This window comes from Rhinolophus sinicus, chromosome 1, assembly GCF_057876585.1.
Source record: "Rhinolophus sinicus isolate RSI-liver-muscle chromosome 1, RSI-T2T, whole genome shotgun sequence".
Lineage (NCBI taxonomy): Eukaryota > Metazoa > Chordata > Mammalia > Chiroptera > Rhinolophidae > Rhinolophus > Rhinolophus sinicus.
This window is the reverse complement of record NC_142501.1, coordinates 55,100,787-55,120,964: the sequence shown is the minus strand read 5'-3', so window position 1 is coordinate 55,120,964 and position 20,178 is coordinate 55,100,787. Positions and strand designations below refer to the sequence as shown.

General features: G+C 58.8%; 1 protein-coding gene across 4 annotated transcripts; it reads right to left on the bottom strand.

Annotated features, from left to right (window-relative positions):
* Window positions 1-47: 47 nt before the first annotated feature.
* Window positions 48-16,266, bottom strand: TNS2 (tensin 2). Of its 4 annotated transcripts, none has more exons than XM_074325646.2 (29): window positions 16,092-16,266; window positions 11,444-11,552; window positions 10,942-10,979; window positions 10,042-10,080; window positions 9,699-9,737; window positions 9,486-9,535; window positions 9,083-9,254; window positions 8,740-8,790; window positions 8,310-8,432; window positions 8,162-8,226; window positions 7,242-7,325; window positions 6,618-6,730; window positions 6,471-6,531; window positions 6,131-6,206; window positions 5,756-5,885; window positions 5,601-5,666; window positions 5,414-5,527; window positions 4,025-5,236; window positions 3,736-3,886; window positions 3,039-3,628; window positions 2,825-2,914; window positions 2,373-2,498; window positions 2,087-2,179; window positions 1,896-1,973; window positions 1,697-1,774; window positions 1,122-1,290; window positions 962-1,030; window positions 806-835; window positions 48-674 (listed from the first exon to the last, which is right to left on the bottom strand). In XM_074325646.2, the coding sequence occupies exons 1-29, from the start codon at window positions 16,164-16,166 to the stop codon at window positions 536-538; spliced, it is 4,230 nt and encodes a 1,409-aa protein (XP_074181747.1). In that variant the 5' UTR covers window positions 16,167-16,266; the 3' UTR covers window positions 48-535. The 4 variants fall into 4 exon arrangements, with proteins under 4 accessions (XP_074181747.1, XP_074181746.1, XP_019580048.1 ...); XM_074325645.2 differs by lacking the exon at window positions 16,092-16,266 and adding an exon at window positions 14,238-14,273; XM_019724489.3 differs by lacking the exon at window positions 16,092-16,266 and adding an exon at window positions 13,246-13,627.
* Window positions 16,267-20,178: the final 3,912 nt, after the last annotated feature.

The following is a 20,178-nucleotide window of genomic DNA, read 5'->3' as shown; positions in this document are numbered from 1 at the left end:
GACACGAGGCGTTGCCTCCTGTGCGTGATCACGACTCCAACTCCGACTAAACGTTATAGAAATTCTTTATTATTAGACAAAAATAGACTCTTTCCCCCCCTTTTCATGTGATTCCCACTCTGATCTCTCTGCTCAGAGGGCAAGGCAGAGGTGGGAGTACGCAGCTCCCCATGTCTCCTCTGCCCGCCACGCTGGGGCCACCCCAGCCGGGTGGAGCTGGCTCCTCGCCAGGGCTGATGGGCTCCTGCAGGTGCGGCTGTTCTGATGCCCTCAGCTCCACTGTGATGCCTCCTCACCCTTCACACACCCATCTCTGCCGTCTGCTCACGTGCGAGGTCATCTCATGGCCCGTCCACTTAGCTTAGCAGGCTGGGGGTGGGGAAGGACAGCAGTGGCCCAGGCTGATAGCCACTCCCCGTTCCTAAGGGAGGGGGCTGGCGCCTGGGTGTCCTGGGGCCAGGCCAGGAGAGGTGAGGGCTGTGGGGTGCTGGGAGGGGCGCAGTGTTGATGTGGGCTCTGAGCGTGTGGCCTTCCTTCATTTTCTCTGGCCCAGGAGAACTTTGGTTATGAAGGTGACAATGGCGCCTGCAGGCTGATCTGGGTCCAGCTCTGCAAAGAGGTGACACACATTCTCCCAGGGGCTTCCCGGCTTCTTGGCCACGAAACCAAAGATCCTAGGGGTACAAAGGCAGGGAGGGGTGGGTGCTCAGCACCCCTCCCACTAAGGACTACAGAGCTAGAGTGGGGGAGGCAGGAGGCGCCTCGATTCCGTGGAGGAGAGAGATTGCATCGCGGGGAGGCTTACTTGGAGGTGGTCCCATCGGGGTTGGTCCATCTGCAGAAGGAAAACAACTGTGAAGGAAAGCACCCCAGAGAATGGCTACTGAAGGAGGAGCTGGGGCAGGGGACTGGTCTGGGGGGCCAAATGGGACCATGGGGGGGTGTAAGGGAGGAAGGTCACCTCCGGTCCTGAGGGTCAGTGCTGGAGAAGGTGATGGTGTTCACGGGGTAATGGCGGCGAAAGAAGAGCCTGCGAAGAGGAGTGGGGGGGGGTCACACCTGAAACTGGAGCCCCCAAGACTAAGCTTGGGGGTCCCTGGGGGCTGAGCATAAATACTTACTTCCTTTGGTTGTCGGTCAGTGTAATGCCCTGGGCTGAGACCTTGAAATGGACAATGGCTGGTGTGGGGCGGGGGCTGCAACTCAGAGCCGCAGAGCTGGCCCGAGCCACCGCCTGGGGGCCCGTCAGGGACTCGGTCTCCACTGAGGTCAGGTAGAGCACACTGCAGGCTGTGGGCAAGAGGGGTATTGGGATCATCAGCTCTGCCAGCCTCCGCGTCTGTCTCCCCGTTCCCCCGCCCCAGCAGCTCTTGCAATTTATCTGGCTAGTGCTGCCCAAAATGCATTAGAATTACGTAGGTAGTCTGTTAAATGCAGATTCTATGACCCCAGATCTATAGTCAGAAATGCTAGGGAAAGGCCTGAGAATCTGCATTCTAACAAGTCCCCTCTCCAGGATCCTCATGTGCATTAGACAGAACCTGGGCTGAGGGCTCATTTCCCACACTACAAACATCAGGCTCCCCCGCCTCTGTCAGGGCCCACCCACCTCAAGGCCTTTCAGTGCCCCATGCCTGTATGTGCAGTGCCCCCCTTAGTGCCCAGGGAGAGCGAGGGGTGGTGGGAGAGGCCCTACCGGCACCCTGACGCAGGAGGTCTGCTGCTGTGCTCATGTTGGCGGGCACTGGGGCCTCCGGGGTCTCCTCCAGAGGATCTGAGGGAAATGAGGGCCGTCAGCGCAGGTCAGCAGGGAGCGGCCCTCCCTAAGGGAAGGCAGGCTGGGAGACAGGATTCCAGATTCTGCCTTTGGCTGCAGCGGATGACGAAACGCCTACCTTTGCTTGGGATGCGCAGGCAGCAGGGCAGGGACAGAGGGGAGATGGAGTGCTGGGAGACCAGGGCGGAGAGGCTGCCTGCAGTGGAAAGTGAGACGTCCTGAGGGGCCCACAGAACGCTCCATCTTTCCCTTCACTCTTCGCCTCCCTAAACCAACCTCGTGTAGCCTCCCCGGCCCCCTGCTGCTCACCAAAGTAGGGCTCACTGGGACAGCCCTTGATTTTCACCCCTTTGGGCCCAGTCTCAATGAGAAAATGGCGAACCAGCTGTTCCAAAGGGTCTCCTAAGAGGCCAGGAGAGGAGAGAAAGGCTTTATCAGATTCCAGGTTCCCATCTTCTCCCCTGTTGGGATTCTTTCCGGAGCAGGAGAGTCACTTCCGTGGCTCCCCACCAAGTGGCATGGCCAACCTCCTTGTCTTGCCTGTGAAGCTGCCCCACTCCACGTCCCCTCTCCCTTAGGTTTGGGCATTCAGTACCTTTCCAGGGCTGGGCACTGGGTGGGGGCGTAGCCACCTTGAGGGCCAGCCCGTAGGCTCCTTGGAATGAATGACTGTCCCTGATCAGGAAGGCCCCAGGGTCCTTGTCCTTCAGCAGGGCAATGGCTGGGGGAGCAGAAGGAGAAGTTTTCAGTGGCTGCCCGAGCCCCACGTAGCCCACTGCCCTGCGAGCCAGCCCCCCAGGCCTCTTGCCCTAACACCTGTGGCAGTGTCGGGCATCTGAGTACAGAACTTTAGAGTTAAAGGGCATTGACAACATCGAGTCAAACCGCCACGGGCCCAAAGGCCAGGATCCCCTGCTCGGGAGAGGCTCAGCCCAGAGTAACGCTGAGATGGGGAGGAGGCAGCAAGGGTGTCACCTGGATGGCTGGACTGGGTCCAAGGCCCAGAGCCCTAGAGAGCGAGAGGTGTGGGGTGGGCTGGCTCCTCACCTTGCTCACGGGACAGGTTTGGCTTGTACCAGAACTTAGACGTATCCTGGACAAACTTGACGTTGCTCTGGCTCTCTTGCATGGGGGGCTCTAGGACAGCAAAGGACTGAGCTCAGCCCTGGGGCTCCTCGGTTCCTAGGCCATGCCCTTCCCTGGGAAAAAGGGTTCTTCCAAGGTGGCCCCACCTCCCCTCACTCCCCTAAGGCCTTTATACCTGAAGACTGGGGGTTGTTATCCAGGAGCTGAGGTGCAAAGGTGACATGGTGACTGGTGCCTCTGGCTGGTGGTGATGCCTGCTCTGGGCCCCAGTGGCCTGGCTGTTGCCCAGGCCCCGGCAGGTGGCGTTTCTCAGGAAGTGGGGGCTGGGTGGGGCCATTGATGTCATAGGATGCCGCCAGGGGGAAGGCAGGAGTGGGTGAGCTCTGAGGCGGCTCTGGGCTGGCCATAAGCCAGGGCATCTGGGAAGGCACAGGGGTGAGGGGGGACCCATCTGGGCTATCTGGGGGGTCTCGAAGGCCCTGCCAAGGGGCATGGCGGAGGCCAGGCAGCGTGGTGGGCACAGGGCCCCTTGGACTGGCACTGTCTGTGCGGCCCCCTGGGTTCCTCTCCTGAGGCCAGTCGTTGGGCGAACTGCGCGGGGAGGTCGGGGAGAAAGGACTAGAAGCTGGAGGCTCAAGCCCACTTCTTGCTGGCAGCTCAGGAGACTTTTCAGCGCCTCCCTGGGATACAGGTAACAAGGCTTCGCCAGGACTCAATCTCTGAGTGGGCACCAAGGTGGGGGACCTGGTGTCCTGCTGCCGGGTACTGTGGGGAGAGAGGGCAGGTCGTCAGCAGGGCCTCCGAGCCCCTGTTGGAAGCTGCCCCCACCCCCAGCCTTTAGTGTCTGTTTGGACAAGGAGACACCTGCCTACCTTTCCTTGGCCTGGACTGGACTGCTGGTGTGCAGGGGTGTGGAGGGAGCAGACAACTCTGAGGAGGCACTGCACTGGGCATCTCGGGGAGACCGTGGCAGGGTACTGTGCCCGCTGGGGCCCTCCCTCCAGGACCCTGGCTCAGGTGACTCTGCAGGGAAGGGGAGAGGAGAGGCTGAGCCAGGAACAGGCCTTCTGTCTGGCTTAGCTCTTTCTCACTCTGTGCCTTCCCCACCGTCTTCCAGAACCCTCCTCTGCCCTGGGCACTGCCCACCACAGGGCCCCTCACCTGCAGATGTCAAGGGTCCTGCTGGAGCCAGGTGCCCAGGCAGTGGATACCTGTCCCCTCCGTCCTCTGCAGGAATCTCGTAGCTCAGCTTTCTGGATGATGGGTAGGGCGGGCTGCCCGGGGAAATGGAGCCAGCCCGTGGGGAGTGGGCACCAGGGCTGGGATACCCTCTGCCCTCGCTTGGAGACCCACAGCTGTGAGGCACCCGGCCGTATGCTGGGCAATAACTGGGAACTGCTCCTCCATAGCCGTATGTCACCAGGGCAGGGTAGCCTGGATGCCCATACCTGCCTTCAGGGCACAAGGCGTAAGAGCAGCCCTCATGCCCTTCCTCGCCTGCCTTGGGTGGCTTCAGGCAGCTGTAGTCAGGCATTGGGGCATGGTGATGCCCGCAGGCAGGCACCAGCAGGGGCAATGGGTGCCCAGGCCGCACTGGGTGCAGGAGAGACTTGCTGGCCTCGCTTGCCCACCCCTCTCCAGCCTCCCTCTCCAGTCGAAGCCCATACAGGGCTGTTGTGGGCAGCGCCAGCTTATCCTCGCAGGCAGGGCAGGGGCATAGGGCGGGCAGCCCAGGGTCCTCCAGGATCACCACCTCCCGGTAGCCTGGGGAGCGATAGCCGAAGTCCCCACTGGCCGGTTTCCCTGGCTCGGGGGGATAGGGGTACGGGCCCTCCGACAGCGATCGGCAGAGGCGCCTCTTCTCCACGGAGGCCTCGGCGTAGACCTGGGCAGGCCCCTCGTAGCCCCCATAGGCCAGCCGCCGCCTCTCCAGGGTTCCCTCAGGCCGGTAGTATCCCCCATTGGGGACCCCGAAGGGTTCGCGGTAGCCCTGGCGGCAGGAGCAGTGGCGGCTGAGGGCAGGTTTGTGGCCTGAATACGTTCCGAGATGGGCGCCTCCTCCCACAGGGGGCTGCTCTTCGTCATCCAGGATGGCCGTCTCACGCCCAGCGCCCCGGCCCCCGCTGCCCACTCCACAGCCTCCCAGGAGGCGATCTAGCTCCTGCCGCTCAGCAGCCGTTGGGGGTGGCCGGCCAGGGGACTCTGCAGCTGGCTCCGTGGTCAGCGTGGATGAATGGCCAGAGTCGCTGCTGATGGACAGCAGCGGGGGTGGGGGTGGCTCTGGAGAAGGTGCTGGTGGGGTCTGGCGGGGGGCCCGCTGCACCTGGGCATAAGGACTGCCATCTACGGGGCCACGAGTGTGGGTCAAGGAGCCTGCAGGGAGAGAGGACCAGGGAGGGCAGGCAGGCAGGTTTGAAAAGAGAGTGAGAGTTAATGAGAGGGGACAGTGCTGGAGAGTCCAGCTCGGGGCTTGTGTCTTGGGAGGGGCTGTGACTAGGGAGGGAGGATTGTGCCCCCAAACCTCCCCCTCCCCCCACCACTGCCACACACCGTCCACACTGTCCTCGTGCTGCTGGTTGAAGTTCTCGTAGGAGTCCCAGCGCACAGCTGGCTCTGCCGTGTTGTAGTCAACAGTGACGGAGGGGTCGTTCCGCGGGGTGTTTCCTGTGGAAGGCACGGTGGTAAGGAGCAGAAAGGCAGCCTTCAGCACCAAGCCCAGGCCCAGGCCGGCTCTTACCTTTGATCTTCTCAGGGCTCGAGGAGAAGATGAATTCCACCGAGGCTTGGAAAGGGAACCTCTCATCTGTGAGGAGTGGGCAGTGAGGAGCCAGGTACCCCTCCTGCCTGCCCTCACCTGGGGTCCAGCCCCCACACCCCTTGTCTCTAACTCACCAGTCCAGGCTTCATCCAGCTGGTCTTTGGGAAAGGTGAGCCGTGATCCGTGGATGGTGCACGTGTGGAACTGGACTCGGAATACAAGGGTCCGGTCTGTCCCCCGACCACCCTTGTGATAGCATGTCACCTGGGTGAGGGAGACGGGGGTCAGGCCCTCACGTCTGCTTATACCTCCTCTGTACTTCCACCCTGATCACTGCCTGGCCAGAGCTCTACTGCCTCAACCTCAAGGTGACCCCTATCGAGGGGTCTCCTTTCTCACCCTCAATCTGGATTGAATTCATGATTCACCAGAGATTGTGCTGCTGGCAGGAGATACCACCACCCCTTGGCCCATCCCCCAGACTCCCCTTGTTGCCAAGGCCCCCTCACCATGACGTCGCCTTTGAGGAGAAGGGCTGGCTCCAGGCTGATGTAAAGCTGCTGGGGACCCGGGCCTGCAATGTGACTGTGGAAGAGAGGAGAAGGCAGAGCTGAATCAGAGGTCCTCAGGCTCAGGGGTGGCTGTGACGAGTCAGGAGGGAGTTGGGAGATGGGAGTCTGAGCCCAGAGTGGGAGACCTTTAGCTGAGCCTCAGCTTCCCCATCTGTAAAATGGATTCTGTGGTGGTGTTAGTTTTCAGGTACAGTGGCTGGAGCTGGAGGCCCAGGTGTCTGGGGAGGCTGGAGAAATAAGACTCCAGGGAGTGGCGGCCTGGGAACACAGCACTCACTAGATTCCAGATGTGTAGACGAGCTGCATGGACTGATAGATCTTAAGGAAGGGCTGGAAGCCTGGAGGAGAAAGAAGGTACATGAGGGATGCAGAGTGGAGGGGGTGAGGGACAGAACCCCACTGACTACCTCCCCAGTGGACTCACCTGTGCCAGGTTCAAAGGCTGGCAGCATAGGCACGAGCACATAGTGTAGGAAGAGAGGGCTGCTGTTCATTCTGATGGAGCCAGACAGCAGACCACTGAAGTAGCTGATGTATCTGGTGGCGAAGGTCGAGGACAACATAAGCCCCTTCCTCTGGAGGTCCCCTTGCATCATCTCAACTGTGCACCCTTGGGAAGCCTGCACGTCTCAGTACTTCCTTCCGTTCCAGCCACCAGAAAGCTCTTCCTTGCATCTAAGCTCAATCCTTCTTGCTGCCTCAAAGGTTTTCTACTTGCTGCCCCCTTTGCCTAGAACGATCTTCCCCCAGACCTTTGCCTCATGTCATAGAGGCAGGTCCTGACTGTCTTTCTTTATCATAAGACTCAGCTTTATTTTATTCATAGCACTTATCACCATCCGAAATGGTCTTGTCTATTTATGGCCTTATAGTCCACTAGAATGGAAACTCCACGAGAGCAGGGACCTCGTTTGTCCTGAATTCTCAGCACTTGGCCTGGCACATTGAACGTGCACCATTAAGGCGTGCTATGTGAATGAGAAAAACTTGGCCTTGGTGGCCATGGAGGGAGCTGCTCTTCTGGTGCATCCCCACCCAGGCTGCTCACCGGCGCTGGGAGGGCTGCAGCTCTGCGCCCACCTTGTCCTCGCAGAACTTCCGCATGGTAAGAGTAGCCAGTGCCTGGTCTGCCCTGGGGAGAGCAGCATTAGTGTGGGGGATGATGAGCTGGTCTCCTTCCTGCTCTCCCACTCCTACACCCCAGGGGAGGGGAGAGAGGGGTGACCCCCCCCCCCAAGTCTACAGGAAGCCTAGAGTGGTGGTAAAGAGAACTAGAAACCCCATGTACAGTTACTTTACTAGTTGTTGGACCTCAGGCAATTGTTCCCTGAGCTTTAGTTTCCTCATCTGTAAAACGGGGCAATAAGACCACGTTATGGGTTGAATTGTGTCCCCCCAAAAATAGATGTACCTCAGAATGTGACCTTATTTGGAAATAGGGTCGTTGCAGATGTAATTAGTTAAGATGTCATACTGGAGTAGGGTGAGCCCTTAATCCAATATGATCGGTGTCCTTAGAAGAAGAGAAGAGACACAGACACACAGACAGGAAGAAAGCCATGTGATGACGGAGGTAGAGATTGGAGTGACGCAGCTGCAAGCCAAAGAGCACCACCAGAAGCTAGGACGAGGCAAGGAAGGCTTCTACCCAGAGTCTCAGAGGGAGTGTGGCCTGCTGATACGTCAATTTTAGATTTCTAGCCTCCAGAACGGAGACAATACATTTCTGTTGTCTTAAGCCACTTTAGTTTGTGGCACTTTGTTACAGCAGCCCCAGGAAACTACTATAGAGCATCTACTACAGAACTATGGTGAAATACTAGTGAGGAAAAGGAGGTGGCAATGTCAAGTTTCTAGTAGATGGCTCTCTGAACACAGAGGTGGGCTTCATGGGAGATGGGCTTCTCAAAGACCAGCTGGAGGAAAGGCCACTGGGGAAGGGGACACTCGGGCGCGAGAGAGCCTCACCCTGCAGAGATCTTGCTGTAGTGCATGTACGCAGAGACGATGACCCCGAGCTTACTCTTGCTCCCCTGAGGATAGAGACAGGGATTGAGGTCTGCTGGGGCCTTACGGGGAGGGCATCCCAGCCTGCAAACCCCACAGCCCAGCCCACCTTGCAGTACAGTACAACCACGTGCTGGGGGTCAGCACTGAGCCAGGTCTCCATGGCTTTGCAGATGGAGCACAGCTTGTCCAGGGGAGGCGCATGCAGTTCAGGCCAGCCAAAGTCCTGGACCTGGGGGAGGGGAGTGCAGGGGTGGAACGGGGTGGGTGGGGGAGGTGGAGGCCACGAGCGAAGAGAAATGGGTGTAGGGGTCTGGGGCAAGGTCAGCTTGTTGGCTGTCCACCACAGCCTCAACACCTTTCTCACTCGTACAGTGTGTTGATAGCTGCTGCACCATGCTTTGGGGTGTCTCAAGTATATGCCACATGGGAAAGTGCTTAAAAGTGAAGTAGATGCCAATTGCTACTATTAATAAAAAGGAGGCTGGGGGCTTCTGGGGTGGGGGTGATTTCGTTTAATGGCTTTAATCCCCTCCTACCTTGGGGTTTAGGCGGGTCAGGTCATGTCTTTTCTCCGAAAGGTTGAAGAGCTGCAAGAAAAACGGGTGCTTTAGACGGAAGTAATCTCAGGCAGCAAGTCTGATGATGCGTGGAGGTGGTGTCACCCGCTGTAATCCTGAGTCTTTTTCCAAAACGAGGAGGTTGCTAAGGCCCTGCCCAGCGGTGAAAACCGGATTGTCTAGGCTCCAGGTCGGTTCCAGTGATGCCTCGGAGCCCCGCCCCCAGCCCCGCCCCCGAGAGTCTAACGTCAGGGTGCAGCCTGGCTCATCTGGACCTCCCAGCCCTCTTATTGGATGACTGCAGCAGACCCCCGCCCCTCACCAGGTACTTGTCGCGGTGCTTGGATTGCAGCACGTGAGCCAGCTCGCGCAGGTGGCCCCGGTGTCGCTGCTCTTCGGGCCGCGCAGGGAAGGCGGCAGCCAGGATCCGCTCAGTCACGTAGGTGAGGTCCAGGTCCCAGCGGCGCTCCATGAGCGGGTCCAAACTGAAGCTCCTGGAAAAGGGCGAAGCCCACGTAAGGAACGGAGGGGCGGGGTCCCGGAGGGGGCTCTTGTGATGGAAGGGTGTCTGGTCGACAGCAGGTGATGGAAGGGTGGGTGGGATCGCTGGGGCGCGGGGTGGGGGGACTGTCCCGGAGAACTTTGTTGGAGGGCACTGTTCTGGGTTGAGGTGTGGGGACAGCAGAAAGGGCTCATGAGGGACCACCCCCGGCGCCCTCACTTACCTGGGCAGAGTGCTGCGCTGCTTTGAGTGGTTCAGAGACTTGGTGGATCCCTGGTGGGTGAGACGATGTGAAGCGCATCTCTTTGGATGCCCCCTCCCTCTCTAGGATCCCTACTCCAGAGTTCCATGCACTTCTGTCCTCAGAAGAAACCTGGGTCCTTAATTCCAGAGCTACCCGCTGCCGCCCCCCGCCCCCCCTCCAGCATCACCTTACCAGGTGCTCTATGCGCCTCACAGGGGCCGTGTTTCTCCGCTAGAGGGAGATGGGGGAGGAAAAGGGAGTGGTTAGGGAGGGCAGGGCAAGGGCCAGTCTGAGCCTGGGGATAGTGGCCTGCCAGTGTCTCTGAGGGATGTACTGGGCAAGGAAAGAAGAATCCTAGCCCCCAGCTAGCCCAGAGGACAAGGAAAGCAAAGGTCTCAGACCTTTTTTCCCTCCTTCCGGATGACCAATATGACTGCAGTCCATTCCAGGGAACCTCCTGGGGATCCCCTCCCAGACCTTTGGACACCTAGGCCAGGTTCCCTGCCTCCCTCACCCCATCCCAGAGCACACTCACCAGCTCTGCAGGAGGCAAGGCCTGACAGGATGAAGTCACCTGGAAGGAGACCCGAGTGAGGGGCTAAGCTCCTGGTGAAATGGGCTCTCCTGGGCTTAAGGATGGGGCCACCCCTTAGCTTCAGCAAGAAGGTGGAGGGGTTGTCAGGAGATGGGCACAGGCTCCAGCTGAGGTTCCTCTATTTAAGGGAGCCACCCCTCTGGCCTCTCGGTCCCCCACCCCCCCATGCCCCCCATTTGTTGCTCTTGGCTCCCAGCCCTGTGCCCACACAGACCCCCATTCATCCAGCTACAGGGCAGGAGTTATATATAGAGCCATGCAGGCAGGCTATGGCCAGGGACGGACACTGGCCTCTTTCACCGGGAGACCCCGCCCCTGGGCACACAGCTCCCCAAAGCCAGCTCCAAGGCCCTGGGAACCCCCACATTGCAGGAGGAGGACCAGGGGACCTCTTCAGAGATGGGGCTGTCTCAGGTCCCCCGTGGACAGTGGGTGCTATCTATAGCTTGTACCTTCTGCCCAGCCTCTCCAGGGCCCAGGATAAGACCCACCCAAGCATCCTGAGGCCCCTTCCCCAGAGGGAAGGCACAGCCCATCCGGCTGCCCAGTCTCTGAAATCCTGCTCCCCCATCTACCCACCCCACCCTTCCTCCTCCTCATTCTCCTCCTCTTCCCCACCCCCCACCCTCTCGCCAGCTGCAGCCTGGGCACAGCACCAAGACAAACGCTGTCGCTGTCTCGCTGTCCACACGCCTGGGCCAACCCTCCAGGGGGTGGAGTAGGGTGGTTCTTAAAGGGCCCAGTACAGCACCCTCTCCATCCCAGCAGGGGTTCCCAGGGGTTCCCTGGGTTTCAGAGGAGGAAGGGACCCCAGTCCACCTCCCCCCACCAGGTACCCACCTTTGCTTCACATTTTCTGTGCGTGGCCACCTTGCAGACTAGAGAGGGATAGGGGGAGGAGTGGTTAGCAGGGGCCTACTGGGGCAGTGGAAGGGTGGCCCTCTCCCATCTCCCAGGCCCTGGAACCAGACCCTGGGACTTCTAGGACTCTAGCTGTATTGAGATGGGGTGGGGGAGCAGGGTCAGAGAATGGCTGTGGGGTACTACTACCCAGGCCAGGACAGGAGGGAGGCAGGGTAATGTTCTAGAGTGGGTGGGGGTGAGGACGAAGGAAGGGAGGGAGGGAGGGAAGGCACTGGAAAGTACTGGATCTCCTGGGTTGCTGGGGCGTTTGTCAGGGGGAGCAAGGGCTGTTTGGAGGGAAGGCAGCTGCCTCTTGGCTCCCACATTGCCCAGTCCAGGGGCAGCATGCACATTACGGTTTCTGTTCTGTGCGTCTGGAGTTGTGCAACACAGTGGTGCTGGGCAGAGGCTCTCGGAGTCCCAGAACAGGGTGCCTCACCTCTGCACGAGACGCCTGTCCCATCGATGGTCACCTTACACACTGCACAGACTGGTGGTTTCTTCCGGAAAACCTTCTCCCGGAAGCTATGTGGCTCGGCTTTCCTAGGCTAGGTAGGGGTGGAGGGGCAGAGACTCAGACAGGGGCATCTGTTCCCAGCGGGCCCATCTGGAGACTGGGCCAGCGCCTTAGCACCGCACTGGTTCCTTTCTTCCTCCATCCTGATTAGAGTCCCCAAATGATTAATGTCCCCAAACCCGTGGGACACTTGGCCACTGCTGTTTCCGGCCAGTTGTGGGGGCTGTCCTCGACAGTGCACGGAATCTGGCCTCTTGCGTCACCATCACTGGGTCAGCTCCTCCCCAAGGGATCAGTTAGGCCCCTCACGTGGCTCTGGTGTGTGATACCCTTGTGGTCACTGCCACCCCAAACACAAGAGCTTTCCTCCTGGTGTATGGGGGGGTACTCTCTGATTCTCCTCTATGAGGGCCCCTGTTTCTCCTTCAATTTTGCCCTCCCCAGATGGCAGCCCCTGTGCAGAGTGAACAGCAGGGGGTCCAGACAAGAGTCACAGCACCCAGACTGACTGATGGGCGTGGCCTCAGTCAGTCCTGATCCCCTGGCTCCTGCTGTCCTGCTCTAGGCAGCTGACATGCCTTCCTCCCCCCACCCCCACCCCCAAGAACAACATGTTTACTCATTGTGCACTGAGGCGGCAGGCAGCAGTTGTGTAAGGAGGTGGGTGGTAATGCTGGAGGGAGAGGCAGACAGAGGCATGACATTGGAGAAAATATTTAGCTGTCTTGCTACTTCTGGATGTAGCGAGCACCCTGTCACTTGAGGACATTCAAGTGGGGATTCCAGCATTGAATGGAGTAGCGGGGTGGACCAGATGTTGGGCTGGGCCCCTCCCCACCCAGAGGTGCAGTGAGGCAGGAGGCTGGGATGCCCCCTGAAGGCCCAGGCCTACCTCACGCAGTCCCATGCCTCCCACTGTGATTCACTCCTTCCATCCTGTCTGGGGACCATTTTTGCTTCCTTGCCTCCTCTCTTCTACCCATTTTTCTCCACCTCTGAAGTTCAAGTTCCTGCCCCATCCCCCTTTTATAGTATTGTCTCACGTTGCCCTAAGCGCTGCTTTTAGGGTAAGCCTGAGCAAGTAAAGAAAGGAAGTGATGGGGCCTCCAGGCCCCCCAGCCTGGGGACCCAGGCAGCACCTCTGGTCTCTTGGCTGTGTCCCTGACGCAGCTAGATTAAGCCAGCAACTGAACTTTTCTGTGCTGGACCAACCGTGCTGGACCCACTAGGAAACTTGGGTACATCTAGCATAAATGGCATACACAGATGATGTCAGTGAAAGCAACCCCCCAGTGTCGAAGGCACTCCTGAGACCTGGCCACCTCCCTCCCTTTCTTCACCACCCCCAGCCCCACATTTTCCCCAAACATCTTGGCTCAGGGAAGATGCCTGATCTCTTAGCCCTGCTCTGGGGTTCCCAGGATGGTACCCAGAAAGGTCCTACAATGAAATATACCTGGACGTAGGTGTAGGGGACCAGGACCCCCAGGGTTGGTATGGGCTAGGGCGGGGAGGTGATAGAAGAGCCAAAACAGACCCCAGGTTCTGCTCAAACCTAAACTTCTGCGGTGCATACCACAGCCCCGGCCACCCCAAAGAGGCAGAGTAATGAGGGGATGTAGGGCAAAGGGAGAAGGCTGAGGCGGAGGGTCTGGCCTGTGTCCTGGCCCCCTTCCCCACCTCCACCCCTGCCCCGCCTCTGCCCAGCTGGTGGGCACTCCTACCCTGCTGGTGGCCCGGCTGCTGTCCCTCCTCCCCAGGGCTCTGAGCAGCCTCTCCACGGGGCCGCTGGACTTCATGGTGTCTGGCTGGCTGGGGTGCCGGCCGCGGGGCCCGAACAATGCTGGGGCCTGGCCCGGGGCTTCCTGGAAGCGGCCTGGCGGAGTCAGCCGCTTCCCCTGGGTGGAGGGTAGGCTGTCTGGCTGGTGTGAGGAGAAGCCCAGCCCTGGAAGCGGAGGGGAGTACAGGCGGGAAGGGGGCAGGTCGCTGCTCCAGGAAGTGGGGGGAGGATGTGGCGGAGGCCAGGAGATCAGATTCCCAGGATCTACCCTGCTGGGAGTGTCAGCCCAGGATCCTCTGACCCCGCAGCCCTGCTCGGGCTGCCCCAGACCCCAGGAGCCACCCCATCCAGGATCTGCTGGGATCCTGAGATCCAGCCCCCGGTGGGGCGGGACAGCGTGGGGGCAGGGTGGGAACTGAGGTCTCAGGGCAGGGCTCAGGGACCAGTGGGGAACACCGTGTCCTGGCCAGGCCAGCCTCCCAGTCTGAACCCGTAGGCTCTCTGGGGACTTCTAGTGGGGAGGGAGGGGAGCTGGGACTCACTACGCCAGCCAGCCCAGGACTGGGAGTGCATCCTGAGGGTCAGGGAAAATGGGACCGAGGGCCAGTGTCCTGCCTCAGTTTCACTGGTTGTGAAAGTAAGGAAAGGAAAACATGCACATCTCCCTCCTCTCCCCATTCACACTGGAAAGCAAATTGCAGCCAGAAAACTGCTTTGCCCACAGGAGTGATCCATTCTCCTGCCACAGCCCAAGGCATTTGAGGCCCTTCTCCTGAGAGCCTGCAGCTGCTCTGCTCCTGACACATTCCCCTCCTCATTCCCTGGGCTTGTTTCTGCTTGACCTCTTAGACCCCTAGCCCCTCTTTGGAGCCGGCCACTTAGGCCCTCCACCTCAGGCCCTAGGGCCGCCCTCCTCCCCCAAAGCCTGAGTACTACCTTCATGGCTCTCCTGTCTCTGCTCTCCTTCCTCAGCAGCTGTCCCAGGACCTGAGGACTGGACAGGAGGCCCCCCTCCCAACACATACTCCACCCCCCTCCATGGGCCTCCTGCCTCTCTCCTGGGAACATGGCCAACTTCCTGTCCCGGGAGTCAAGGGAAGGAGGAGGTGGATTGGGGCCTTGGAAAGGGGGGTAGGAATCTTCCGAAAATTTAAGGGGTTAATGGCCTGGGGGTCCTCAGCCCTAAGCCTTGGACAGCAGCCCCTTGGACCAGCAAGAGCTGTCACTTGAAACAATGTGCAAATATGCCTCTCTCATTTGCATGGTATTTACTGAATGTCCCAGAGCTCAGGCAACTCCCCCAGCTCTGGCATCTCCCACCAGGTCCTTAGACTTCCCTCTCCCTCCTTCGTGCTCTGCCTTCTCTGGGATGAGCCATCTTATGGGAGCTCACTCAGGACACTTCCCTGGACCTGCCTGGGCTTCACCCTTGACCGTCTAATTCTCCTACCAGGTCAGGAAGTCTGTTCCCAAGGTACCTTGGCCAGAGGGAGGCATCTGTGTGAAAAAGCTTGGGCCCCTCGCCTGTAACTGGAGAGGGGCACTGGCTCTGCAACCCACTCCCAACCCACCAGCTCTGGCTGGGTCCCAGGACATTCCAGGCCCTTGGCCAGTGTGGGCAACTGGGCCTGGTGTCCAGTCCCCAGCCCAGCTGGGGGAGGAGGGGCACTGTGGTAGGTTGGGTGGCGTTTCTCTGTTCCTATTGCACATACCCTGACCTGGACCCCTCCAGATGCTTCTTTCTACTCCTGCTGCCTCCAGAGGGGCTGAAAGTTCCCTCACCTAGCAGTCGCCCTCATCCTCTGACCCTCACTCTTCTGGGAGGCTCACTAACCCTGGTGCTGGGTGGCCAGGGAAGCATGGCTTTGAGACCCTCCCCACCCTTTGGGACACCTCTTAGGGAAGATGGAGACAAGAGTGCTGATCCCTCCAGCGGTGCTGGAAGGAAAACGAGCTCACTGGGGCAGGGCTGGGAAGGCATGGCCAGACCCCCAAGGACCCTCGCCCTTCTCCTGCCTGGAACATTCCAGAGCCTGTCAGCCTCTCCCCCAGGCTGGCCCCCTCACACTCCGAAGCCTTGGGTTTGTTTGGAGAAACCCCTCCACCCACACTCCCCCTTCCTGGAAATAGCTGTGGTTGGATGAGAGGCTGGGAGCCCGGCCGCCACGGAGGAGGGGTGAGGCCCAGCGAAGGAGAGAGGGAGGAAGGCGGGGTACATGGGTGTGCCCAGAGGGAGCTGGAGAATTGAGAGTAGCAACATAAGGGGGCTGACGAGTGGGCTGGAAAGTCAAATCAGCCTCATCTGTTCCCGCTTTCTGCCTCAGTTTCCCCAGATGTGAAGTAGAAAAGGCAAATACTCAGACGCACTCCCAGGCCAGTGCCCGCGCGCGGCCGCCAGTTCCCGCCTGGCTACAGGGCCTGCATGTGGAAGAACGTGCCCCGCTGTACTCGAAGAGCGGCGTCTGGTGCGGGGCGCGCGCGGGTGCGTGGCGGGAAGGAGCAGCATCGTGCCTAGGCGGCGTGTGCGCACCAGGGCGGGCGAAGGCGTGACGGCCCCAACTAGAGTGTGACCGCGGCCTGCGCCCCGCCCCCTGGTCACCTTCCCGGCAGCCAGCCGTCTCAGTTCGCCGCGGCCCGCCAGATCTCCGATCACCGACCCCAGCCCGGCGCCCGCCCGCTTCCCCTGGAGCCCCGGCGGCCCCGCGCCCCCTGGCGACCGCCCCCGGCACTGCTCCCCGGCCGTGACGCACAAGCCGCCGCCCTCCCGCTCCGCGCGGCGCGGCCACTCACCTGCGGGGGGCGCCCGGCGGGGCGGGGGCGCGGCGGGGCGGGGCAGCAGCAGGGGGAGCCCCCGAGCCAGCCCATCCTAGCCGGGCCCGCGCCGAGCGGTCGCGCGGGAGGCGCTGGAGGCGGGAGCGGGCGCCGCGCTCCTGGGCTCCCTCCCGCCCCGCCGCTCCCGCGCCGCACTCTCCTCCCTCCGGCGCTGTTCCCCTCCCTCCTGCCCCGCTCCAATCCCCACCTTCCGCCCGCTCCCGCCCCTCGCCCTCCTCCTCTCTCTCTTCTCTCCCCACCTTCTTCTGCGAACCCCGCTCGTAAAGAGCTGAGAGGAAGAAGGAGCGCTGAGACGCCGAGACTCGGAGACAGAAAGAGACAGATGGGGAGAGATTTCGAGGAAGGTGGACACCAAGGACACAGGGACAGGAAAATTTCAGAGATGGGGAGTGACCCAGCGGGACACAGGCCAAAAGAGCCACGCGAGCCAGACAGACTCAGAAGAAAAGGTGGACATAGGTCCAGAAGGCACTGGAAACAGAGTGCAGAGAACATGCCTTGCCTTCTCTTAGCCGGGCCCCTCCACAGGAGTGTATTTGAGATTGGGCCCTGTGGGGCTACTGCCACCTACCCACGGGGGCACTAGCTTCAGATGAAGATACTTGGTGTGACTTGTGTTCCAAGTCTCTGGACACTTTCCCTGGTCCTCTGCCTCATGGGAGACTTCTCAGGTGTCACCTATTCTCCCCAAAGGACTTATACCTGAGGACCCCCCCACCAATCACCACCACCAAGCGGGTCGTCAGCCCATCCATCGCCCTGCTTTGGAGCTGGACAGTCACTCCCACTACCTAGGAGATTTCCGTTAAAAAGTCTTCCTCACAACTTTAGTCCCAGGCTTTCCAATGAACGTGGAAGTTCATTCTGTGATCTAAACTTATTCCCTTCTTTTGCAGTGTCTGGACTTAGCACTGGAATAGGAACTTCCTGGAATTCAGCTAATGGGCCATGGGTCTGGTTTGAGTTTGTGCCACCCTGGAGGGGAAGGTAGAGGGAACGGATGTCTTTCTAGAAGTTCTGAATCTTTTCCCATTCCCAGCTTCCCCAGTGTTCTTTATCAGTGAGCACTTCCGGAAACTTTCTCCCTCCCTTCCCCTCCCCACTAGATTTTCCATGATGAAAACCGGGGGTGGGGGGTGGGGGGAGGAGGGGGTGTTTGTCTGAGGAGCCAGTGCCCAGGGCTCAATGCCCAATGCCTGCTCAACGCAGCCAGTACCCTCAGCTCTTCGGGCCCTCCATCCTTTCTGTGCTCATCTCTTGCCTTTGGCAAAGGCTGGGAAGTCTGGTTCTGATTATGAGGGGTGGATCCCCGATTTCAATAAGGCAGTAGGGAAAAGGCTATGAAACAGCGCATGGTGACAGTATGGGTCCCCCCAGGGACTGGCATTTGGGAGGGGTAGATGTGGCTGGGACTGGGGAGCCTTGATCTTACTGCTCGTCTGAGTTTGTGTCCAGTAGGCAGCCTCAGAAGTTGCAGCAGTCACTGGAATCTGGAGGAGGGGCTGGGAGGTTGGAGTAGAGCTGGGGAGGGAAGAGGTTGGGAGGAGAGGAAAGGCTGGAGTTAGGAGAGCAACAGGGATCAAAGGCTACTGGGGTAGGGGCAGGGCTGAAGGTCATTTTATGGATTTTGATAAAATTTGATTATACTATAATCAAGATACATATGAAAATTTGTTCATTTCTTTGGAGTGTATGCTAGTTCTTTTAACACTTTGCCCTTCTCAGAGTTCATTATGTCTTTGGCTGGGCCCTGGGATACATACTACGTGGGTAGGTTCTAATCTCTCAAGGTACCAAGGGAGAGACTGGGGGGGACTCAGAGAAGAGGCACTTGATTGGATCCCAAGACAGTGGCAGGGCTAGAGTCTCACACAAGCTGGCGTTGCTGCCGCTAAAGAACACCTTTTGAGGTTCCAAGGAATTGAGAGGGTCACAAGATGGGTAACTGAACTTCCAGCTCAGACTTGATGCCTATTCTCAAGTGAGGACCAAGGCAGGAAGGAGACTGATGAGAAGTTGAGAGTGAAAAATTATAGAGGAGGCGGCTTGGTGGGAGTGAAATAAAAATGGGTGGCACACGGAGCCAGCCAGGCACCCTGAGGACAGGCAGGTTCCGAGAGGAAGTGGAAAGGGAGAGAAGCCAGGGGAATGTTAGTAAAGGTCAAAAAGAATTGTAGGAACACCCTCTGAGTCTCCATGCAGGTTTTCTTACCTTGACTATGCAGAGGGCAGCCCATTTTGGCACTGAAGGCTGAACCCCCTTTCTCACGGTGTGGGGTGATCCCATGCCTGTGACCGAATGCGCTGAGATTCTTGGGTTGGGGGACTATAGGAGGGCATTGAGGGTCGGAAGAGCACTGGGTCAGGGGAATTTCAGTAGAGGGTTGGGCGCTGGGAACCAGGAAGAGCAGGGGAAGGGGCCAAGCTCATTCGAGGCGGATCTCCTGGCTGAGGACTGTGTATTGTCCAACTGGGAGGGTGCTGCAGCTGGGCGGGGAGCAGCTCAGCTCGCCTCTTCCAAACTCCTTTTTGGTGAGGTGGGAGGGTGAGGGTAGACGAGTCCTCCCTTCATTTGTGGCCCTAAGGGCTTCGATGGTTGCTGAGAAACAAGGTTTTTTATTTGAGAAATAATGCTTCCCAAGAGCAGATGTGTAGCTCTCCCACTTCCTGAGAAACCAGCTGCTGTGAGCTCACTTAGCACTTGAGGTGGTGCCCTCAGCACAAACTGGGACCCTTGCTGTCTTGGGATCCAGAGCCGAGTGCTTGATTCTGTTTAGGAGAAACTAGGCTATGTGGCCTGTTATACAGATGGGACGCAACTAAGCTTAAGTTCACCCTTGTGAAGTAGGATGCCATACCCACAACTTTCTGGTCGCTCAAGATTTACAGCAGGTTGTGTCAAGGCTGCCTGACTGCTCACCAGTGCTGGGATCGTTCCTGCCACAGGGCTTCTGAGTGGGGTCCACACATCCTTGTAATGACGAAGGATGGGCGGCATACCAGCACCTACCTTTCCCTTGACTTTACCCTCATGGGACATAGGAGTCCCTTTGTCCCTACACTTCCTGTGCCTAACCAACATGAACCTCCAAGTTAGCCTTTCCCAATTTAATTCTCCACTTTCCCTCATCATTCATCCAGATCTCAGTACTGCACAGCGAGGGGTGGCTGGAAACAAAGGCTTGTAGAATGTGACTGAGATTGATTCCTGAAGCGGAGCAGCTGCAGTTAAGCAAGCACTGCCTTGAACGTTCCCCAGGCAGCCTGGGCAGGGCTTTTCCTCCCTCCCTAAACTCACATGCATAGATTGCACACTGAATCTCTTATCCCTTGAAGGGATCAATGCATGGGCAAGAAACTACAAGGACAGTTGCAATTGGCCCAGGAAAGCCACTTGTGTAACTATGCTCCCATGTCACTTCATATTTCCCCAACCCCCTTTCCCTTTGGCTTGGAGTCCCCAAAATTGTTGACTGAGGTTTCCTTGGCTTTCTATGCTCCACCCCCTTGTGACCTTAAGGATTCTCTGCCACTGTCCTAACCTCTTTCCTGCCTTGCAACAATGAACAGTTTGTTCCTGATGTTGGAAAATTCCCACCAAGTTTGAGCAACGATTAAGAGAAAAGTGGCCTGTTTTAACCCAGACCAGCTTGTCAACCAGAATCCCGTTCTGCCTGTGCAGTGTAACCTGGGAAAGCAGAGGTACCTCCCCAGACTGCTGAAGGGTGGTTTATGGAGGCACTGCCTCAAGGACATGAGGATTTATCCCAAGCTCCTACTTCATTTTAGTAAATCAACAGCGTAGGAAATGGACTGCAGACATGCTCAAAAGACAAAGGTTAGCGCTAGGCAAAAATGCTGGAGGGGAGCTGATGTGAAATTTGTAGTTCTTAGGTGTCAATAACAGGTTCCCCTGGCAACCCTGCCCTCTGCATAACATGGTACCCAATGCTGAGAACCTCAGATAGGAGGGTGGGGTAGCAGACTGTCCGTGGGGAGTCCAATAAAAAGCACAGGATCATGGAGTACAGTGTCAAAGAATTCC

Bases quoted from the DNA above. Each gene is read 5' to 3' on its own strand.
- TNS2 (XM_074325646.2), bottom strand. From the start codon at position 16,166: ATGGGCTGGCTCGGGGGCTCCCCCTGCTGCTGCCCCGCCCCGCCGCGC. The intron at 8,227-8,309 runs GTGGGCTGGGCT...CTCTATCCTCAG, and splicing joins TGGTTGTACTGTACTGCAAG to GGGAGCAAGAGTAAGCTCGG. The intron at 1,291-1,696 runs GTAGGGCCTCTC...TCTTGCCCACAG, and splicing joins CCTCCTGCGTCAGGGTGCCG to CCTGCAGTGTGCTCTACCTG.